Here is a 23,932-nt window from a genome sequence, read left to right as displayed (position 1 = left end):
TGGTCCAATATCTAATTTTTGGATACGGATGCGGATACAGTCGGATAATATCCAATCCGTTTGCACCTCTACTTGGAGGGAGTGGGGACGGTCTGATACCTAGTCAGAGCTATCTGATTTGCATTAAGATTCGTGTGTACTTGATTTGCATGAATCATTAAGTTGTCTGCACAAATCTTGATAGAAATCAGACAGTTCTTATGAAGCATCATATCGAATTTGGTTCGATGCCTATCAACCAGCACACTAGAAAGCTGAAGGCCTAAAGCCAGAGGGCATGGAAGGCTGAAGTGAGAAAAAAAAATAAAAAGGGGGGTAAATTTGTAAATGTTACCATGTCTTATATTTATATATATAATTAAAGTGTCCTTAAGACAAAATCTATCGACTAACTTCAAAAAATAAAATAATATTATTAAAACTAATTTATTGCATGAGCTATACCCTTTCATACAAAATTTATAAATTTAATATAAAATGAAAGAATATCAATTAATTTTAATATGTGTTTTTTATAATTTGTTGACTGCTTAACTTTATAATAAATTTATAAATTTACAATACGTCACTCTCATATTAAATCAATTTCAACGATTTTGTTTTATTGTCAATTCAAAGCTATTCCGCATGTTTTGGTTTTTACCGACAACCTTGTATAAGCTAGAACAGCTATTCCTACTCGTCCTATTGAATTTTTTTTTTTTTACAAACCATAAATAAAAAATAAATTTTATCAAACCAACTTGATTGTTTTATTTTTTACAAAATCATAAGAACCGAAATGTCATTTCGGTCCCAGCCGTTTTCACATATTTTGAGAAAAAAATACGTTGAAAAATTGTCATTTCAAGTCCGAAAAAAAATAATTTTGGACCGAAATAGCATTTCAGTTCTTATGATTTTTGTAAAAAAAAAATCATGTTAGTTTCATAAAAATCTTTTTTTTTTTAATTATGATTTATAAAAAAAATTCACAGCTATTTCTACTCTTCCTATTTACTAAAAATCTTATCCTGTACGTTACACAACCCCGGCCACAAACGAAAGCATACATAATACACAAAAATCACAACTAATAAAATAAAAGCCTTGACAATCCATAGAATTCGTATCCCCTCAGGTTACCTGACTGAGTAGAATTGAATCGGACGGTCCGGAAATGATTGGCACTCATCTCAAAGCACAAATAATCCCGCCCCCTCTGTCATCCCGAATCCCGACCGAATGAGAGTAAATCTGAGACGTCCGTTTCAACTGTAGTGAGTCAGGTACCTGGGAGGATACGGATCCCAATCCATAAATTGCTTCTGAGGTCTCTCGCTCTCTCTCTCCAGAGGCCTCGACTCGACCTACAGAGCTAAAAACCAAAAAGCACTGAACTCAGCTTTGGCAATCGACCATGTTAGGCTGCACAATCACAACCGTCCATCTCCAAATCCAGTCGCCGGTGGGTTCGAACCAGCGGTCCAGATCGCGAGTCGGAAATGGCGTGTCTAGGCGTATGATTCCAGCACGGAGGCGATTAATTGGAAGCACCCGGTGCACGATAGGCGCAGAGGAAGAGACGAGAAGTTTAGTGACTGTGGTGAAAAACGGAGAGGATTCTCTGGATATATGCCGCGTGTTGAATGGCATGTGGCAGACCAGTGGCGGGTGGGGCCCCATTGACAGAGACAACGCCGTCGATGCCATGCTGTACTACGCCGATGCTGGTCTCACCACTTTTGACATGGCCGATCACTGTCCGTGCTCCTCTCTCTCTCTCTCTCTCTCTTCTAACATTGGGATTCCCAATTTATTTGTTGATTGTTTAGAGCAAGGCTAACATGCTTATTTCTAGTTTCAAAGTTCAAATAGTCAATTCGAACTTTTGAACATGTTCTTGATATTGATATTGATATTGAAATGGGTTTGGAGACCAAGTTTTACTTTTTTTTTGGAAATTTTTTACTATTTTTTTAGAATTTTTCAAAATCAGTGTTTTTCGGATCATTTTAATTTGCAAAGCGTGGTAGCCTTGCTAGATTGTTTATTGCAAAGTGTGTGAGGAAAGTTTTTTGTAATTTGTTTCAAAATTGGGGAAAAATAAACAGATGGACCGGCTGAGGATCTGTATGGGATTTTCATAAACAAAGTGCGCAGAGAGCGACCTCCTGAGTTGCTCCAGCAAATCAGGGGCCTGACAAAGTGGGTCCCGCCGCCAGTGAAGATGACAGCTGAATATGTCAAGGATAACATAAACAGGTCACGGCGAAGGATGGATGTTGCTTGCTTGGACATGTTGCAATTTCACTGGTAAATTCTCTTTGGATCCTGTTTTTTATTTTTCTATTTACTGGACTTGTTGCTATTTTCACTTGTCTCACTGGTTTTAAAATTTTTGTATCTACTGTGACTTATTGGAATAGGTGGGATTACTCAAATCTAGGATATCTGGATGCACTGAAGCATCTCACTGATCTTAAAGAACAAGGTAAGAATTGTATTTTGTTTCCTTGTGAATAAATAAACTTGTGCTAATGCAGTTCTGAGATCATTAGATAGTCTCTCATCTGATTGTTTCATATGTAAAAAAGCATTACAGGAAAAATAAAGACTTTGGCTTTGACCAATTTTGATACTGAAAGACTGCACATTATTCTCGAAAATGGCATCCCAGTTGTTAGCAATCAGGTATTATTCTGGAAAGACTGCACATTATTCTGAAAAATGTTATCCTACTGGTACGAGTTGGATGCTCTCTCTGACCTAATACGTGAACTCTCTGTTTTTTTCTTTTCTGGTTTCTTTGATTAGCCTTTTTTTTGTCAGAGTTTGCATTTCTTTTCATTCCCTTTTATATGCTGATTCTTTGTCCGTTTGAAGCCTTGACCGCATCTAAATTATCTAAAAATGGCATTGGGCAGGTTCAACATTCAATTGTGGACATGCGGCCCCAGCAAAAAATGGCCGAGCTTTGTCAGCTTACTGGTGTTCAACTTATAACGTACTCTCTCTCTCTCTCTCTCTCTCGCGTGCACGCTCGCACGCACACGTAATGTTTTATTAATTTTGGAGATGTAATGATGACATGAAATGCAGGTACGGGACGGTGATGGGCGGCTTGCTGTCAGAGAAATTCCTAGATACAAACATTAACATTCCTTTTGCGGGCCCCCCTCTCAATACTCCCTCATTACAAAAGTATAAACGGGTAAGTGTGCTCCTTCCTGCTTGTCAGTTTTCATATAAGACATCACATACTAAATTAAATATTAAAGAAAATTTAGAGATTGCCAATGACACACTGCCTTAGTGGCATTAACATCCTTTAAAGTACTGGTTTTAGAATTTTAGCCTTGTCCGTGTCATTTAAATGAAATTTTATATTTTCTATGAATGGAATTCAAGATGGTAGATGCATGGGGAGGATGGGGCCTGTTCCAAACTTTGCTTCAAGCGCTCAAGAAGGTAGCAAATAAGCATATGGTCTCAATTCCTACTGTAGCTGTCAGATATGTTCTTGATCAGGTATCTTTCATCTATTTATATTAATACTTGACATCCTACAGTTAATTTGGCACTTTTCGCTTGACTTGCCTCTCCTAATCTGTCAAAAAATGCCCCTACCTCCATTCAGAATCAGAGGTTATACTTATATATATGAGATACTTTTTTGAGTAAAACTATGGTAATATGCATATTAGATATTGACCCGTGCTATGGATTCACTTCTCTATTTTCAAAGTTCAAATAGTCGATCCGACCGTTCAAACATGATCTCCATGTGAAAATGTACTTAGAGATCAAGTTTTATATTTTTCTAGAATTTTTTTTACTATTTTTTAAATAGTTAGAAAATCACTACTTTTTTATGGTTTAGAATTTTTTGATCAAGTTATTTTCTATCCATCTAAAAAGTAGTAAAAATTCTTGAAAAAATGTAAAATTTGGTCACCAAGTATATATTTTCAGATGGAGATTATTTTTAACAGTTCAATCAGTTGTTTGAACTTTAAAAGTAGAGATATAGATCCATAGTATGATTGATCTGTAATATGCATATTACCATAGCCTCGCTCTACCTTTGAGTTAGACTATCTATTAACCTTAGTTGATGGCTTTAAAATAAAATGTCTTCTGTGTTGCTACTATAATATTTCAATATAATTGTTTAAATTTGGTTGATTGGCTGGGTTGCGCAATAGCCAAGTGTAGCAGGATCAATGGTGGGTGTGAGATTGGGTCTATCTGAGCATATAAAGGATACAAGTGCGATTTTCTCACTGAAATTAGACGAAGAAGACTTCAATTGCATTAATGAAGTATCAAAGAAAGGAAGAGATCTCATGACCATAATTGGCGATTGCGGTGATGAATATAGAGCCTAATTATTTATTTATTTATTTTAAATTCTGTATGTACTGGTGACAACCAGAAGTTCAATTTTGAGGCCTTGCAGCCTATTTTGCTAGGTGGTGAAGGTTTAAGCAATGAAAAAGTAGGAAGTATGTCATCATAGGAACTGGTATTGTGAGCTACAGGACAAACAAACAGAAGTATAAATTGTATCTTTCATATTTGATTCTGTGGATATAAAATGTATGTCTAAACAAAATTATGCAATGGAATGATGGTCCTACTACAAAATTATGTAATGGAATGATGGTCCTCACACATCCAGAACTCCTCGAGTGATGCTCGTCTGGTTCGCTCCAATTCCTGTCGCTCCACCTCATTCTTTTCTATATACTGATAGAAAGTATGTTTGTAACCCGCCTGATCCCAACCCGCATGCTAATATTTTTAATAATATGAAATATTTAACAAAATCTGTCGATCAGAGACTTTTCTGAGTCTTTTTCGAAAAATATACAAATCTGCCCAATCAGACTTAAAAATAGATGAGAATCTGAGTGTGAAAAAAAAATCAGCTCTATGCCATGGCTGTTGGAAGGAGAAAGAGAGAAAGAAGATAGGAGAGAGGTTACAACATATCAAAATGAGTTGGGTGGGGGGTACCAAATTTAAAATTAGGTACATGGAAGGGTAGACCGAAAGAGGGATTTGGTACCCCTCCTTCGGAATTCTCTGTGGTCGGATGTAGTGTGGAGGTCATGGCAGGGGTGGTACCAAACCTAGATTTCGATACACCCTAGAGTGTACCGAATTCTACTTTCAGAACTGATACTTTTTGTAAATTTCCCCACCATAATTCCCTTTAGTTTTTTTTTTTGTAATTGTAGTTTCTAAAAAAGTTCCCCATTTGAGGTGCATATAATTTTGATATACTTAATAAATGCTAAGAAAATAATTCGGCTAGGTTGGTACCTCTTTTGATGTATTTTGCGTGATAGGGCTTTGTTGTCTGGCCTCTTGTTTTTTACATTGGTTTGGCCTTGCCTCCTTGGGCCCTGGATAGGTGGGAAATAAACAAACATTGTTGTAGCTATTATTGTACAAGGTTTTCAAACTTTTAATGCAAAAATTAGTGGTACTAGAATACCACTACTTAGAAAAAAAATTGTAATAAAGTTACCAAATTAAATTTGTTCATAAACAACAATTCTGCATTAGAATAAATAAAATCAACAATTAAACTAGTAATAGAATGAAGAATTAGTTATATACTTTTATACTCGAACTAATGCTTCAACTAAACTCTAGAAACAAATAACTAAAAAGGTAAAATAAATCCTTTAAGCTACCTACAAATTTTACAGTTGACAACAACTACATGATATTAATAAATAACTAAAATTAAAAGCCATAATTAACAACAATATATGTCCATTCTCTTACAATTAAAAATTGTAGAAAATTTACACACAACTCCAATCACTTCATACGATACCAGTAAAACAAAAATTTTGGTTCCATGTCATGGCTGTTGGAGGAAGGAGGCAGAGAGAAAGAAGAGAGGTTAGGGCAAAATTTAAAATTCCGTACATGGGTTTACTGAAAGAGGAATTCGTTACCTCCTCCTTCGGGATTCTCTGTCGCCAGGTGGTACTGAATTCTACTTTCGGTACTGATGTTTTTTGTAAATTTACCCGCCACCATCCCCTTTATTTTTATTTTTTTTAATTATGGTTTCTAAATGAATTCCCCATTTGAGGTGCGTAGATCCAGTCTACCAGCTATGTTTTGATTTTTTTTTTTTAAAAGGCTGGCTTACTTTTGAATTTAGATTTTATTTTTTAAATGCTAAGAAAAAAATTCGGCTAGGTTGGTACCTCTTTTGATGTATTCTGCGTGATAGGACTTCGCTGTTTGGCCTCTTGTTTTTTACATTGGTTTGGTCTTGCCTCCTTGGGCCCTGGATAGGAGGGAAATAAACAAACATTGTTGTCGCTATTATTGTACAAGGTTTTTAAACTTCTAATGCAAAATTAGTGGTACTAGTATACCACTACTTAGAAAAACAATTTTAATAATATTACCAAATTAAACTTGTTCATAAACAACAATTCTGCATTAGGATTCAAAAAATCAACAATTAAACTAATAATAGAATGAAGAATTAGTTATATACTTTTACTACTGGAACTAATGTGTCAACTGAACTCTAGAAACAATTAACTAAAAAGGTAAAACAAATCCTTTAAGCAAACTACAATTTGTACAGTTGACAACAACTCAAGGATATTAATAAATAATTAAAAAATTGAATGCCATAATTAACAACAATATATGCCCATACTCGTACAATTAAAAATTGTAGCAACTTTACACAACTCAAAGCACTTCATACAATACCAGTAAAACTAGAGGCTTAGGAAAAAAAGTACCTGAATATGACAAACATCACCATGTGCTGATGCTGCCGCTGTGTCACCAGCCCTTACCAAATAAGGAAAATAGGTTAAGCGAGGCAAGGAGAGAGAAAGGCTAGAGTGGTGAGACAGTCAGGAGTGATGATAGAGGAGGAGGAGATGTCAGGAGTGAAAAATAGTAGGTGGCAGCCATCATCTCCTTAAAATGGTGAGACTATGATATCGTTAGTTATTACATTGAATAAGTTCATTGCTGGAAAGGCTTGACATGACAAAGCACGCTTCATGGATTTGCTTTTGTTCATTGAAACAAGAATCATTATTCATACACCAAATATTTGGTCATTGTCAATTTCATCATCAAAACTTTGAATTTGATATTTCCCCTTTCAAAGACAATAACATTCAATGTCTAAACTTTCAAGTGTAATTAAGTTATTTTCATCTAAATAAATTGATCAGCCTTTTAGAAATACTAAGCAAACTTGAGTTTGTAATGGCATTGTGAAATATCTAATAACAGAAGTTTGATAGGTGCATGATCAATTTATCTAAAGAGATGAAGAAAATAATTTAAATTAGACACTACAGAAAAAGCACCCTTCTCCTCCCAGCCAAATCGGTCGCAGAAGGGTAAAGCACCGATCACAGAAGGTTGCATCAATCGTTGAAGGGTCAAATCGATCATAGAAGGGTCGGTTGTCATTGCTCCGTCACTAATGACCTCCTTGCTGACGTCACTGATCGCTGATGACCCTTTTAGCGACCGACGAAATCTATCGCTAATGCTATATGCTGATGTGACTGGAAGCCTACTAGCGACCGATTGGGCGGTCACAGAAGGTTTTTTTTGGGTATTTTTTGTTAATTTTCTTTTCCCCAATTGGTACGAAATGTACCAAACAAATATAACATTAAACCCATTATGTTCATATATTTTTCTCCATCCCAAATTGGTACGAAACGTAATTCATAAGCATTTAACATCAAATATCAAACAATTCACATGCAATTTAATTGATACGTACCAAACAATTCACAAGCAATTTAATTGGTACGTACCAAATAATTCACAAAAAGACATAAACATGAAATATCTAAAATACTACATAAACATTAAATAAGAAATATCTAAAGTACGACATAATATCCTAACACATTAAATATCTACTAGTCATCTCCGAGATCATCTCCGCTGTCATCATGAGTATCGGGGTTCGATGCATGGTGCAAGCTAGAACCTCCCTGTAAAAATATAACTAAATTTTTTATTGTTCAATGTTAAGAGTTTACTATTTAGGGTTTAGGGTTTATAATTTTTAGGAGTTTACTGTTCCGTTAGTTGATTTGCCATACTCAGTGTCCTTATTGGTTGTGGATACCCTTATTGGATTCAAACATACCCAAAAATTGGATTTCATACTTGATTAGGCGAAGAATGTCCCACGGTACCCCTCAACTCCTCCATGAATTGGTTGAGCTGTGATTGAAGCATGCCAAACACCTGACTTGAAATCGCATTTATGTCTTCTTGCCTGAGATGAGGTGGCCCCGAAGAATACGATTGCGATTGCGATTGGGTTTGCGATTGTGAAGAAGACGTCTGGGACTCTCTTGGACGATACAGCGATCTCGTCTTGCCTGAAACATTAAAAATACGATAATTAGTATTACATTACAAATTCAAATACAATTTTATAATTTTAAGTATATGTATTTTACCTAGAGCACCGAGACCATAGTTATCACCGTGAGCATTATTGGCTGTGTTAGCATACCAGATGTCTTGGTCAAAAGAAGGCCAAAGAGCTTGATCAGGTCCATACTTTGCGCTCATATCTCGATCATAGTCTTCCTGCAAAATTTATAAAATAAAACAATAAACATACAAAAATAATGAATATTATTAAAAGATTGTTATGTTCTATTACCTTTGCCTTTTTCGCCCTCGTGGAACAAAATTGCCCTGTCTTCTTGTTAGTATGTGTCGGCGTGAACAACTCGTCAGGCCACCTGGGCTCGCGCTGGTTTTCATCCTCCTATTATGAATAAACATTTCAATACAAATAAAATTATCAAAGTTAGTTCGAGTAAACTGAAATTGAGATTAATTGTTTTGATGAAATAAAACATCTTACAAATCTTTGTTTGTGAACCAGCATGTTCACTGAGCCTGTGGATGCAAAGGTAGCCTCTTTAGATGAGGTTCTATTTCGTTGATTCTGCTCACTTCGCATAGCAAAGTCATCGGTGCACCAATGGTCGCACAATTTGAGCCAATTATTCACCGTTATCCAATCATATGTGCTTGGCACCCCTCGGTCCTTCCACTCCAGAATGTTATCTCCATACCTTTCTTTCGCTTCTTTTTTGCACTTGCTAAGCAGGTTTTGGAGAAGTTTGTTGGCTATGCTGCTGAATGTCTTCCAGGCCCGATCCATGTCTTCATCCGAGAGAAACTGATAGTACTTCTGCATGCATTATTAAAAAGTTGTTGGTTAGCTTAAAAAGAGAAACAGTAGGTTGCCAATTTAAAAAAAATAGATTTCACTCACCAAAAACTCGGCCTGGACCTCTTGTTTAGTCCCATCAGGAAAGTCATCAAATTTTGTGCACACAGCTATGTTGGGTCCTTTAGTTGCCTCAGGAAAGTGGCAACGTACGCATTGTGAGATTATTTTGTTGACATTTTTGGTCGCAATCACCTTTTCTCCAATAAAAGCTCTACAAACAAAATTGATTAAAACCATTACAAATGAATACTCCTACATACACAAAAATTAAGAAAAAAAGAATTTTACCTATAACCAAGCCGACGAATCACTGGTCTCTCCTCCGGCGTGGGCGGCGGCGCAATGTATGCATTTCGGCCTCTTGGAGGGTGCTTGGATCCACCGGAAGATGCCTCCTTCTCCTTCTCCTTTCTGCTCGGCATACCTACAATAAAGTTTGTCTTGACAATTAGTTTTACAAACAATTCCAACAAAAAGGGTATGAGGCTAATGTCGTGACCTATTGGACTCTTATAGATGGAATATGCAAGAAAAGTCAAATTGATAAGCCTTGATTTGTAAAGGGTATGAGGCTAATGTCATAATCCTATAACTCTTATAAATGGGCTGTGCAAGAGTTGAAATTGAGAATGCAATTAATGGATTTTTTATATGACTATGATTTGTAAAGGTTGTGGCTGAGCCTTGCAATTGTACTAGTGATGCATATATGTAATAATTCGAGGTTTTAAGAATTTCAAACTGATTAAGTAAAATGCATAAGATGAATCAGCAACTGTAGTTGTTACTGGTTAGGTGGATTCAGCTTAACCTGCACGTATACCATAATTACTTAAAATCAAAGTGGATTAAGCTAACATGAACTCTATAAGATATTCTTTGGTAGCAGTACTCTGTGATCACTTGAACTGAAATTAATGAAATGATTTTGAGCAAGAAGTCAAGTTACATTGATATACATTTCTACAATATTCTGACAATTTGGAGAAAGAAGAAGTAATGTTTAACGCTATGATTAAAACTGCATTCGTACATTCACTACAGATTCTCATGCTAAACACACTCCTATTGATACTCTGAGTGAGTGAGATCAAAAAGTTTGGTGCATGCATTTGATAAATCACTATTTCTCTCAATGTACTTAGGGCACTGAATTTCTCTCAATGTACTATCACTAAAACCTTACAATTGTATAGTTTTGCTGAAAACATGACTAAGAAGGTATTAATAGAATTTTCATCATGAATTAGTTGACACCCAAAGATTTCATCAGAAAGCCCGCCCAAGTATACATAAGTGCCGTCAAAGCAATAACAGGAACATGTACTTGAAGTCAGGCTTATAATTAAATTTGAGGTTTTTGCAAAAGTCACCAAAGATTCCAATTTTCTGGTAAGAGGCATAGGAGGAAGAATCGAGAGGCCAACTAACAATTATAGTTCTATTAATGATTTACATGAGATTAATTTGATTAAAGTAATTTTTTTAGAAATACTAAGCAAACTTGAGTTTACATGGCGAAATATCAAATAATTAAATTCCCAGAAGTTTGATAGGTGCACCGAAATAAGAAGAAAATAATTTAAATTAGAGTGGGACCCACCTGAAGGAGTATCCTGAGTTATGGTTCCTCTTTGTCCAGACACTATTGTATCACTTCCAGGTGGGGCCTCCATTTGTTCCTCTCCATGAGTATCTATCTCAGCTGTTCCACTTACAAGTGGGACCGTCTCGACCTCAATTTTACATGCCTCAATCGATTGGTCAGGTTTCTGATGCATGTTTCTCCGCTTCTTCAGTGGTGGCTCATTTGTAATTTGGTGTACAGGTGGGGCCATCTCCATAGAGAGCTCTTTGTGAATTTCGGGTACTACCGACTCAGAGACGAGTGGTAATGGAGGTGGAGAAGGTGGTAGGTCGAGGTTTCCACATCCAGATTCTGGTGCCAGCAAACGAACCGCCAGCTGTGGTAAAGGAGAAGCCGCCTGAGACTCAGAAAGGGCTTCGTCAAGAGCTTCAATTTTCACTGGAGCCGAGTGTGCTTCGTTGTCGTTTTCCATCGGGCTTGGTTCCAGCGACGGTTGCCTGGAACTTTGAATCTAACGGACTCAGGAATGGTGGTTAAATTTTGGAAAAGAGATTGTGGAATGCGATTGATTTGGGAATTGGAAGCCGAGCTTGCGTCAAGAAACGAAGAGGTTTAAGGCTTTTTTTTTTTTTTTTTTTTTTGAAAGAGAGGGTTTTGGGAAAGAGACAACAACGGGTCGAATCAAAAAGAAGGCAACGCGACCCGATTCGGAATGGACAAAAAGAAAAAAAAACAGCTCGCCAGGGGGAACTCTTGGTCTTTGGGTCTACAAGATTTTGTTAAACACGTCAGGTACTGTTTTTAAAAAATTTAAGGAAAAATTATAAAAGCTAGAGTTAGATCAAGAACATGCACAAAGGGTTCCACAATATATATTCCGTAAAATTAACAATAAAAATAAATATCTGTTAGAGTCCGGCTAGTATGATAGCAGTGTCATATAACACCAATTTCAAAACTAATTAGATAAACTTTAAATGACTAATTCAAATCGTTAAAACCGATTTACTTTATGAGTGATATGTTTATATGTAAATAATTTATTTGTTTAAGTTATTTTAATATCAAGTCAAACTGTAAAAAATATTGAAAAATTAATGTATTAAAATTAATTTAAAAACTCTCACATTTGATCACTTGATGATACTTAATTATGAAGTAGATCGATTTAAACAGTTTGTATTCACAGTTTGAAGCTGATTCAATAGATTTTAAAGTTAGTGTTATATAAACTGAAATGACACTAATGTCATACTAGTCAGACTCTCGATTAGATTTGACACTTTATTTCTCCCTCGAACTAACACCTTGTTTGGATGGAGAGTAGAGAAAGGGAGGGAATGGAAAGAAAAAGGTCAGGACCCTTTAACACAATAGTTATTTTAATAATTTTGATAATATTTTTACAAATAAATTTAAATTTTAGAAATTACTGACATTTTGTTGGTCCCGTAGATTAATTGTACATCAAATTTTGTGAAATTCAAATAATAAAGTTTAAATGAAGTCGTTTGATAAATAATCAAACTTACACCGAATTTTATTATTTTTTTATGTATACGATATAATATTGTGTAGATCACATTCTACAGATTTAATTTTAAGTTGTAATGTTATATTCTGCCATATAAAATATGAATTGAATTATGAATTGAATAATTAAAACCGATTGGAAACATATTCAGTAATATAATAACTAATTAGCTATTTTTGGTCATTATAACTTCCTCATTAATATAGTCAATTTAGAATCTGAAATTTGTGAATGTCTTTAATGAATATTTACAACAATTAATTTTTATTGCTAGTATATATGTACTGGTACATAATAGAGACTGATTTGGAAGTATTTTTTTAGAATCTGTGTCAATCTTAAATTGCTCATTTTAATTTTTTTTTTAGTCATTCTACCATGAAACTGCTCATAATGTTGCAGCTTTCTTCTGATATTAAGACCCAAACTAAATTGAAGACAGAATGTGCATGCATTAGAATAAGTGAATAAGAAATTAGTGATGGAGAAAGGGGAGGTAGTACAATTAATTGTCTAGGTAAAAAGTCATAAGGTTATTGTATCCAAAGATCGAGAGTTTAATTCTCCTTTACGATTTCGGAGCTTCTGTGAAGGTTTAAAAAAAAACAAATTAGTGATGGAAAGAAAGTGTTGATTTGTTAATTTGGTGTAATATAGGCCCACTAAAACCCAATATGGAGCTCCCAAAAACAGCTCTTTAATGGGCCATGTTTTTAACAAACAACAACCATCCAACCGCTCCAGTTATTCAATATCGGTACAGAATATATATGTACTATTTGTAGGAGTGCAAACGGATCAATATCCGTTTTTATTTTCCGAGAATGGATTCGGATCAAATATTAGACGGATATGGATATTCACTTTTTATAAAAGCAAATAGCATAAATATTTTCATAATGTATATTAAACTATATAATATATATCTACTATTCGGATACGGATAATTAAAATTTAAATCTATATCCTTATCCGTATCTGTATGGATATTCGGATATTGAATATCTATATCAAAATTTTGGATACGGATATGAATACAATCGGATAATATCCGACCCGTTTGCACCCCTAACTATTTGATCCGCTCCCATTGCCTGTAGTGTTTCGGTACAATTAATACACACTCACTATTGGGAATATAATTACAAATGAAGAATGTAATTTTTTTTTTTTAATACTGTAAGAGGGTTAGAAAAAAAGAAAAAGTACGAGAGAACAAAAACTTTAACTAAAGAAATATTTCACAAATATTTAAACATTATCTCAACAAGCATTCATATTCTAGTTATATTTTAGAAAGCAAGTACACCAGTACTCAGTCAATTCATTCCATGTACTATATATGCTCTCGAGTAAACGATGATTGTTCTAAAATCAAAACACTACATTGATATTAAGGAAAACTAAAAAGTAAATATACAATTTGATTTAAATGGAAACACCAAACTCACTGAAAACATTTAATTTACTTGATGTAATCCCAACATACATTATTATAATTAACACACTGATACAGAAAACACAACATACATAAAACAGAAACATAAGGAAAACATAATGCACAACATCCAATAATTAACACACTAAAACAGAGAGCACAACATACATAAAACACCAGTACTACATTAGTGAATCAGGGGAAGAGACTGAAAGCAACATTTCAATCCTCTAGGACCAGGTCTAGGTGTCTTCCGTCTCTCTGTGAGACCACATTCGGGTAACATGCTGATTAGAAGGGCAGTTGAGTTTCCCGCATTGAACAACACGCAGTGTGGTAAGCTGTAACATAGTCCCTTCTTTCACCTCCCACTTCTCCAAGTTCTCCAATTTCACAACATGCAGTGTGGTAAGCTGTGACATAGCCCCTTCTTTCACCTCCCAATTCTCCAAGTTCTCCAATTTCTTAAGTTTTAAGAACTGCAATTTTGGAAACCCTCCATTGGAACAAACCATTTGCGTCCCTGTGTATGCTCCATCTTGTAAACACAAAAATTTCAAGGCTTTTAGTCTTCCTAGCGTCGGCATGGGATCTTCTTTCAAATTGGACTTGGCTAAGGTGAGCTTTGTAAGATTGGGTGGAAATTTAATATTGTGGTTGAGTTTCCCGCATTGAACAACACGCAGTGTGGTAAGCCGTGACATAGCCCCTTCTTTCACGTCCCAATTCTCTAAATTCTCCAATTTCTTAAGTTTTAAGAACTCCAACTGTGGAAACCCCCCCTCGAAGCAAACCATTTGGTTACCTATGTAGGCTCCATCTTGTAAACTAAGAAATTTCAAGGCTTTTAGTCTTCCTAACGTCGGCATGGGGTCTTCTTTCAAACTGGACTTGGCTAAGGTGAGCTTTGTAAGATTGGGTGGAAATTTAACATTATCTATGAAAAGCTTCCTGCAACTCCATATTCCCTCTAATTTAATAGATCTTACTGTCTTGAGGTTTGGGAAGGCTCTTATATCCACGTACTCTGACGGTATGATCGATTTTCCCATAATTGCAATCGAGGTGAGTTTGTCCATATGACTCAATAGGTTCGAAACAGATTTCCAGTCTATATTTTCCCAATTTGTAAGTGCTAACTTTCTAAGGTGGATCAAAAAGTCTGGAATGTTTTCTACCCACGACTCAGGAACTGCAACTGTTTTCAGGATCTGTAAGTCTGATATATTTGCTGCAGGTGGCGGGCCTTTATTTGGGTGGCTAGATCTCACATAAACATGGCGAAGTTTTTTGATGTTCCATAGAGATTCAGGTATGATTTTTATACGTGTATCTCTAACATCCAACGTTTGAAGATTTTTCATATCTCCTATGTTTTGAGGAAGCTCAGATATTTTACTACCCCTTAATCCCAAATATCGTAACTTAATCATGTTTCCTAAAGATGTTATTGGCATTGCACAGTTCCTCAATGCCAACACTTTGAGGAGCACGGCACTTCCAAGGACATTTCTATCATAATTAAAAGCTAAAAACGAATGTATATGATTATTTTTCACCTCCGTGTATTCATTTTTGTTGTCTTGATGGATTGCTAGACGGAACTGGGATTCAATCTCTTTCTGATCTGGATTGGCCACCAAAAACCCTTCCATGTAGGATTGTTTGATGGCAAATTCATGGGTAGGACGAGGTAATCGGCAACTTTTTATTGTACCTATGAATGATCTCTTTGAAACGAAAACCAACGACCTGCACACAACAAGGCAAATAAAATAAAATAAATACATGTTTATTAAAGAACAAAATTTCTCAGTTTACTTAAATTTTTTTGGTTTATCATCAAGTAGACCAGAGGGAATTATCTAATCACTTTTTTTATTTTTTATTTGAGAATTATCTACTCTTATTGTAACAAAACATACGAAATTCATTTTTATTGATGATCTCTTTTTTTGAAACCAGGATCTAATGTTTGAAATAGTAAACATCCTATTACTAATTGCAATCTCAGTTATGCCACAATGGGAAAAACCATAGACCAAATCATCACCAACTAATTATAAGGCTGAATGTCAATTTTGCAAAATACTGATAATACCTTTGGACAAGTTCCTCGAGGTACTTATTTGCTGTCTCCTCTATGGTCTCTCCTTCCTCTGGTATAACAAATCCTTCAGCAATCCATATCTCAATTAGAGAGGTTGCAGGAATCTCATAACCAATCGGGTAACATGCAAAATAAAGAAAGCATCGCTGGAGAAAGTAAGATACATCATGATAGCAATAGGTAAAAATGCGCCACATATGATTTTTACTAGGCTCTTTGATCTTGACGAGATCATCTTTCACCCTGGTCCAGATGTCGTAGGCCGCCGTTGGTTTGAGTGAATAGAAACCCCCTGTTGGTTTGAGCAAAAGGAGACCCCCTATAAGAAGAAGAGCTAAAGGCTGTCTTCTACATGCTTCGCCAATCACCGAAGGGAGATTGTCCAGTTTGTTGTGTAAATCATCGAAGTTCATGTTCCATTCTGGAAACGCTTTCATGGATAAGAGTGCTTGGCTCTTCAATGTATCGAATATATGGATGTTTGAACCATCTGCTTCCTCAAGAAGAAACTTTTCAGTGTTTTTTACTAAATGCCGGTTCATTGGTGCAATCGCAATTAGGAATCTGGACCACCCTAGACTTGCTTTATCGTGGAAACAATTATTTTTGGCTTTCAACATATCAATGATTAAATCTCGGGTTTTCTCCCAATCTTTAACCAAATCATGTGCCCCGGAGCTGGATGACTGCCTTCTAGAAGCACGTTTGACAATCTTAGTTATTAAATCTCTCACACCATCAGCTGTTTCTTGAACATTCTTATATAGAGCCCACTTCATCCCCAGATCAAGCACCCTGAATGTTGTGCTCTTCATGAATTCAGGAATTTTCTCTACATCTTGCTTTATCGAATCCAGATCATTCTCGTCACCACCGAGATTTTCTGATAAAAATTCTATGAGGGTAGGTTCTGATAACATTTGAATTATGTTTTTAACTAGTTGTATGTATTTACGCTCCAACTGATCACATTCTGTGCGCTCAGAATTATTGGTGGCTTCCACCATACCAATGATTAAATCTCGGGTTTTCTCCCAATCTTTCACCAAATCATGTGCCCCAGAGGTGGATGACTGCCTTCTAGAAGCATGTTCGACAATCTTAGTTATTAAATCTCTAACACCATCAGCTGTTTCTTGCACTTTCTTATTTAGAGCCCGCTTTTTCATCCCACCGAGCTCCCTGAATGTTGTGCTCTTCATGAATTCAGGAATTTTCTCTACATCTTGCTTTATCGAATCCAGATCATTCTCGTCACCACTGAGATTTTCTGATAAAAATTCTATGAGGGCGGGTTCTGATAGCATTTGAATCATGTAATTACACTCAGAATAATTGGTGGCTAATTCCACCATCCCAATGATTAAATCTCGGGTTTTCTCCCAATCTTTCACCAAATTATCATGACACCCTGAGCTGGAAAAAACACATCTGACAATCTCACTCATGAAATTCCCAAGTTCATGGGCTGTTACTCGCACACTCGCAATTAGAGCTTCCTTTGTATCCTCAGGGAGCAACCTGAATTTACTGCTCTTCATAAATTCACGAAGTTCCCCTACTTGTTGCTTTATCTCAAAAAATTTCGTACTGTCACCCGGAACATTTTCTACTATAAAATATAGGATGTCGGGTTCTGATAGCATTTCACATATGAAAGATATGGTATCCATCTCTGTTTCAACTTTCTCAAAATCACACCGGAAATCCTTCCCTCCCTCTCTCTTGCTATCGTCGTATGATTAATCAAAACAGTTTGATCGTGCAGAGTAGTAGACCCTCAAATCCAATTCAACTGCAAGATCCTCCAAGTAACTGCAATGCAAAAGAAACATTTAGAAATGAAAAATACTGTAAATGGTTAGTGAAACTTCAAAAGATCAGGTCCCCACAATGGAGACTGGAAAAGAAATGACACAATGGAGGCTGGAAAAGAAATGACACATGAATTAATCCAATATTGACAGGAAATATTTGAATAAAGAACATAAGACATAATTGGTGGTACAGTTTTCTTTTAGCATATTTTTATATAGATGAATTAGTGATGTAAATCTTTTACATATCGTTCCAACTTCCAAACTGTTATTATTACCAAGTTTAATATATTCTTGTTAAATTATACGATGAGACAAAACTTTTGAGAGTATATATGAAATAAAATTTCACATATGCAATATGTCAATTAAAAGATAATATAATAAGGTAATTATACACAATATTATTCTCGTTTTTCCAAAAACTTGTCATTTTTACAAACGAGACGTCGGAACAAATTAATTGTTCTATCTTTACTCAATTTTTCAATCTCCCATATCAATTTTGGACACCACACATGGTATAATCCAATTGACAAGAAATATTTCAACAAGTAAAAAAGGCATGATTGATGGTATGAGAAAGATATTAAAAATGAGTAGTTATAAATCAATTTTTATTTAATAATTGCACCAACAATTATTGGATAAAATTTCGGGAGAATTTTTTTTTTTTTTTTTTTTTTTTTGCAAGCAAAAGCTATAGGAATGCCTTTAAAACAAATTACATGGCCATTAGATTTTTCGTTAAATTTTGGACACATTAAAATAACTAAATTGTCCAAACTGATACTTGTGCTCCAAATAATATAAAAAATATGTAAAGATATTATTAGAACAATTTTAGAAGTATATATCATTTTGTACACCAAAAGTAGTTTCAGTATAACATTTTGAGCGCATAATAGATGTTTTCCGTTAATTGTGAAGTCATTCAAGTAATTAAACAACCACAAAGTTGGATTGATAGTTTTCTAAATTAACACCAAATATTTGCAATACATAAATGAGCTCCTCCACATCATTAAAAAAACCGATGCCATACTAATTTTCAGATTAAACAAAAATTAACTATGGAGATTGAAAGAGTGGAGAGTGAGATATTTTTGGTTGTCTAAGTTTAGGAATAATCTAGCGGAATGTCTCGCTTTGCTTCAGAGGTGATAAATGAGATAAAGTGTAAAAAAAAAATAGTGCATTGTATACAATAAAGTATAGGAAATACAATGCAGATGATCAGCAACAATAAAACATAATGCATATCATACAATATAATATTTTGTAAAACCACGAGAGAAATTTGAGGTGCTGATGTCTGGAAATAAATATTTTATATCAGGATTAACAAAAAAAAAAGTAACTACATAAAAATATGTAAAATAATATACACATGGACATATACATATATTAAATTAGCATCTATTTTAGATTTGTAATTATAAATTGAACATGCACATCAGATTTCAGGATATAGTTTTGTGAAATAAAAAAAAAGAGAATTAGAGGAATACCTCGACACGTGTAGAAACAATAAGGCACAAAATGCTGATATGTAAGCAGAATTCTTATCGTAGATTCCTATTAATTGTTGGGAGCAATTGATCAATTAATAAACAACAGTTGGAGAACCTATTATTAGTCATGTAGTTATTAACAAAAATAATAATATATATACCTCTGTGTAGACAAATAATACAGGCAGGGAGAGACTTAAGCACACAATCAAAAATCAGAGCGAGGTTCACTGGTGGCGACTTTGGTACTAAACTGCATGTTAAAGAACAGGAAAATTGGCATTAGAGTCTAATTTTGTGTCCTATAGCTCTCTTATACATGGCCTATGCAAAAAAAGGTTAAATTTTGTGACCTAACGAGATTAGGACTTGGTAAATTGAGCATGTACATCAGATACCAGAATATAGTTTTGTTAAAAAAAAAAATGAGAGGAATGCCTCGACTCATGTTAAAAGACTAAGGCACAAAATTAATGCAGAAAAATATATATTATTCTAGATTCATATTGTTGAGGGCAATTGAATTAAGACTGGATAACATATGATCAGTCAAGTAGATGTCAGGCAGAGAGTCTTAAGCACACAACTAAAAATCAAAGGTTTACTGGTGGCGAATTTAATTCGTACTAAACAGATGCCAATTAAACTATATATAAGGAAAGAACTCAATGAGAGAGATAGTAAGTGAAACTCAGAGAGGAGACATGAGACACCTGGTACCGTTGCTCTTTTGTCTGGGGTACTCAGCAGGAGAAAAGAGAGGTAGGGGAGGGTAAGTGAGGGAAGGAGATGAAGTATATATAGAGATATATTGACAACTTTTCAGATTAATATGCAAGCTCCTCTACATCATTCAAAACAGGTATATATATATATAAGGAGATTCAAAGAGTGAACACTAGTCCAGAGTGTGTTCAAAGCAAAGTGAGATACTTTTGATTATGTTTAAATTTAGGAATAAATGAAGACCCACTTATATGGATTTTTGTATGTTCCCCACATGAGGTAACAGCTAGAGCCTCAAAAGCAATTATTCATATTCGTCCTTGTAACTTCTTGATAGGAAATTCATATTCTTTGCCCATGAGGTGTCAAAAGCAATTAATTGTACTTTCATAAGTTTCTGTATATTTCATTGTTTTGGTGTATATACTTCTCAACTACATTTTTTACATTATTTGAAGATTTTTTACATTATACGAATACATAAAAAATAATAAAATTTGAAGATTTTTTTATGTATATCGTATACATAAAATTGTCATAACAGTTTCAACGTTTGAAGATTTTTTATGTATATCATATACATAAAAAATAATAAAATTTGGTGTAAGTTTGATTATTTATCAAACGACTTCATTTAAACTTCATTTGAATTTCATAAAATTTGATGTACAATTAATCTATGGGACCAACAAAATGTCAGTAATTTCTAAAATTTTAAAATTGTTTTTAAAATTTATTTTTAAAAATATTATCAAAATTATTAAAATTACTATTGTTAAAGGATCTTGACATTTTTCTCACATTTAAGTCAATTGAACTATCAGACATTTGATAAAATCCTATATATGTTGGAGTGTCCAGTCAGTTCGGTTCAAACCAAATTTTTTTTTAAGGTTGGAGGCTTAGCCTCTAACATTTTTGTATTAAAAAAGGCTGTTAAAATTTTTATTTACAGCACCTCCTAGCTATGAAAAGTAAATAATTAATTACAATCCTTATTACTATTTAAATGAAAATGTGAAGTGTAGAACCATCTTGCTAGATTATATTTGTTCAAACCAAATTAAATTTGTTCAATCAAACTTTTAATCAGTTTGCATAGATATAAATCAAACCAACCAAAGCAAATAAACAGATATTGAGTTGGGTTAGTTCGGTTAAACAGAATTAGTATGAAATTTAAGTTTATACAAATAGTATAAGTATTAATTTGATAATTTGTGCATTAATTAATATGTATGAAATTATAACAATAATATTGAGTAATATTTGTATTCATTTGATTTATTCCATCTATTTTGTTTTAAATTGTCATAACTTAATTTGTGCACTGAATTGAGCCAAACCATTTGGAATACCTATTCGTACGCCTTCTTAATTCTTATTTACAATCTCTAAAAATATTCTACGGATTGAGGATCTCTTCAAAATGAATTGAAACTTTGGCTATTAATCTGGCTTCGTCATATATCCATAAATAAAATTATGTATTAAAGGACTGAATTTTTTAAATTGATTCAAATATTATTAATTAAAGGATTGCAACAAGTATAAATAAAACTTTGAATAGATATATAATTGCACAATAAGATAATTAATTTTATACATTGGATTTAATATGCCTCACAAACTGATGAACATTTGTTAGTAATAAATTAAGACTATAGCTAAAATATTGCTCCGTTGATTTTGTGCTCCGCATCCTTCTTCGTTTTCAAAGTCCAACATGATCTCCATATTAAAATGTCTTTGGAGATCAAATTTTAAATTTTGATGAAAAATTTACTATTTTTTAACTTATTGACTGGGCCAGCTGGATGGTTGTTAAAAACATAGCCCAGAGAATAGCTGCTTTTGGGAGCTCCATATTGTGTTTTTGGGCCTAAATCACACAAAATGAAACCCAGATTGTTAGCTGGACTCTTTAGCAGGCTTTGTCAGATTGATGTAACAACAAAATAATTGACAAATCAACACTTCTCTGGTTGCGATTTGATATGGTCTCTGGTCTCCACCTATCTACTTCCCATTATTACCCGGGAATTATTGTGAATCGAAGGGTCAATATTATTGTGCTTTCAAATTCGTGCAAATTTAAAACAGTCTGGATTTTTCAAACGTTCTTGGTCACTATTAATGTGCTTTGAGATTCGTGCATACAATTTAAATGGTCCGGATTTTCCATACGCTTCTCTCTCGCTCTGATGAAGGTCACCAGCAACTTGGATCCAACCCCACCATGCATGTGCCCGCCAAGAAATCTGCTAAGAAATCGGGTTCGGATTTCGACGATGACGCGCCCGTTCTTTAATTAGTTGTGCTAATTGTGGGGTCTGTGCTTAATTTTAATGTGAAAAAAATAAACCTTGTTAGTTTTCCCATCAACTTACTTGCCAAGTACCTCTTATTTCAAATTAAATGTTGACAGGCCAGAGAAGCTAGAAAAAAAATATTGAAGATACGGATCCGGAGGTAAAAGTCGCATATGAGAAAAATGAGATTCTACAAAGCTTTACCTATTGTAAAATGAATTAACCATATTAAAATGGAGTCGTCGAAAGCATACCCGATTTGGATTCATATAATTTGAGTTTGGTCACTCTTGGTAGGGTTCAAAGTTCAAGTCCTATACACAAAGTTCAGGTTCAGGTTCAAGTTCGGTTCGGGATTCAAGGTTCGGTTCATGTTCGGTTCAAGGTTCAGGATTTAGGATTTAGGTTCAGTTCAGGTTCAAGGTTTACGCTTCCGATTCAGGTTCAAGCTCATTTCAGGGCAGGGCCGGCCCTGATTCTGGGCAGCCAGGGCAACCGCTCCGGGCCCCAAAAGAAAAAAAAATTGCATATATTAAAAGAAATTAATCTGTATATATTAAAAATAAATAAAATATTAGGGCCCAAACTTTGAATATTCAAAGGGTTCAAACTTTTCTATAAATATGTATGATCTATTGACATATCAATAAAAAAATTGTATATATTAGTATTGTAAATAACGGCATGCGCTTGTCGAACGAACGAGATATTGTCAAGCAATTAATCGGTATGCGGCTGATTAATCATAATTATGCGGATAATTTTGTATTTTCATTAAAATTATGTGTATATTCATAATTTATTTAACTCATCAAACTTATCAAATAAAGTTAATTTAACTTAGTTCTATTATTATAACATGAAACTACGCTTAACAATACACACGCACTTTACATGTGTAAGTAACAAATTTATTTAATTAAAAAATAAATTCGCGAATTAAGCATTTTCAAATACTAACAATATATTATTTGAAAGACATGAAACATTCCAAAATAAAATCACTAAAGTTAATTTGTAATAAGTAATAACAACTTAATTTAATATATGAATATGATGTACAAATTGAAAAAATTACATCAGTAAGTAAGAAAAATATATGGTATATATATAATAGAGGAATTAATCAATTAATTCAAAATAAGTAAGAAGAAAAACATATATAAAAAAGGGAAAACTTCTGGTGTACCCATCAAAACTTTCAAAATAGCCAATTTCCCCATTAAAACAACTTAATATCCAATATACCCATAGAAATTTAACTTTCTTTCTTCCATCCCCTTTTATTCATTAAATTTATTATTTAATCTTTTCAAAATTTAAAATGACGTATATACCTTTCCTTTCAAATGATGAAAATGTCCTTAGAAGTTGAAAACACCATTACCCTTATTGAGATCACAGAGCAATATTGTTCTTAATAATTGACCGCTAAGATCAGATTGAAAAATTACTCCAATTCTTCGAGACAGGAAAAAAGAATTGCTTTAATCCTTTATGAGGAGCGGAGGGAGGCCTACTGCTAGGCGCGGCAAAAATAAGGGTACTGGTATGATACCGGTTACTGACTAGTACCGGGTTCTGACTGGTACAGGGAAGTGGTTGAGTTTCTGTTTGTTTCACTT

At 34.2% G+C, this 23,932-nt stretch overlaps 2 protein-coding genes and 1 long non-coding RNA gene across 3 annotated transcripts in view; 1 reads left to right on the top strand and 2 right to left on the bottom strand.

The window, feature by feature from the left end:
* Positions 1-1,297: 1,297 nt before the first annotated feature.
* LOC144547945 (NAD(P)-linked oxidoreductase superfamily protein) lies at positions 1,298-4,557 on the top strand. The gene is made up of 8 exons (XM_078296634.1): positions 1,298-1,742; positions 2,094-2,295; positions 2,409-2,473; positions 2,585-2,673; positions 2,907-2,986; positions 3,082-3,193; positions 3,391-3,510; positions 4,188-4,557. Exons 1-8 carry the CDS (start codon positions 1,400-1,402, stop codon positions 4,368-4,370), a joined length of 1,194 nt encoding a protein of 397 aa, XP_078152760.1. The 5' UTR covers positions 1,298-1,399; the 3' UTR covers positions 4,371-4,557.
* The window catches only part of LOC144547948 (uncharacterized), a 29,424-nt gene continuing 9,756 nt past the window's right edge, over positions 4,265-23,932 (bottom strand). The window contains exon 2 of the long non-coding RNA XR_013509187.1: positions 4,265-4,403. This is a non-coding gene — a long non-coding RNA (uncharacterized LOC144547948). The remainder of the gene's footprint in view (positions 4,404-23,932) is intronic.
* Positions 6,747-11,328, bottom strand: LOC144547733 (uncharacterized). Its single transcript, XM_078296436.1, has 9 exons — positions 10,872-11,328; positions 9,557-9,692; positions 9,311-9,479; positions 8,894-9,226; positions 8,687-8,794; positions 8,478-8,610; positions 8,179-8,396; positions 7,927-8,000; positions 6,747-6,753 (listed from the first exon to the last, which is right to left on the bottom strand). Exons 1-9 carry the CDS (start codon positions 11,326-11,328, stop codon positions 6,747-6,749), a joined length of 1,635 nt encoding a protein of 544 aa, XP_078152562.1.

The sequence above is a fragment of the Carex rostrata genome, chromosome 32 (genome assembly GCF_964058835.1).
Source record: "Carex rostrata chromosome 32, lpCarRost1.2, whole genome shotgun sequence".
NCBI classification, from domain to species: Eukaryota; Viridiplantae; Streptophyta; class Magnoliopsida; order Poales; family Cyperaceae; genus Carex; species Carex rostrata.
This window is presented reverse-complemented; position numbering and strand designations above follow the sequence as displayed.

Excerpts from the sequence above, each read along its gene's own strand:
- LOC144547945 (XM_078296634.1), top strand. The coding sequence starts at position 1,400 with ATGTTAGGCTGCACAATCACAACCGTCCATCTCCAAATCCAGTCGCCG. Across the intron at positions 2,296-2,408 it reads GACATGTTGCAATTTCACTG|GTGGGATTACTCAAATCTAG; the intron begins GTAAATTCTCTT and ends TTATTGGAATAG. Across the intron at positions 2,474-2,584 it reads CACTGATCTTAAAGAACAAG|GAAAAATAAAGACTTTGGCT; the intron begins GTAAGAATTGTA and ends AAAGCATTACAG.
- LOC144547733 (XM_078296436.1), bottom strand. The coding sequence starts at position 11,328 with ATGGAAAACGACAACGAAGCACACTCGGCTCCAGTGAAAATTGAAGCT. Across the intron at positions 9,480-9,556 it reads ATTCGTCGGCTTGGTTATAG|AGCTTTTATTGGAGAAAAGG; the intron begins GTAAAATTCTTT and ends TTTTGTTTGTAG. Across the intron at positions 8,611-8,686 it reads CGAGGGCGAAAAAGGCAAAG|GAAGACTATGATCGAGATAT; the intron begins GTAATAGAACAT and ends TAAATTTTGCAG.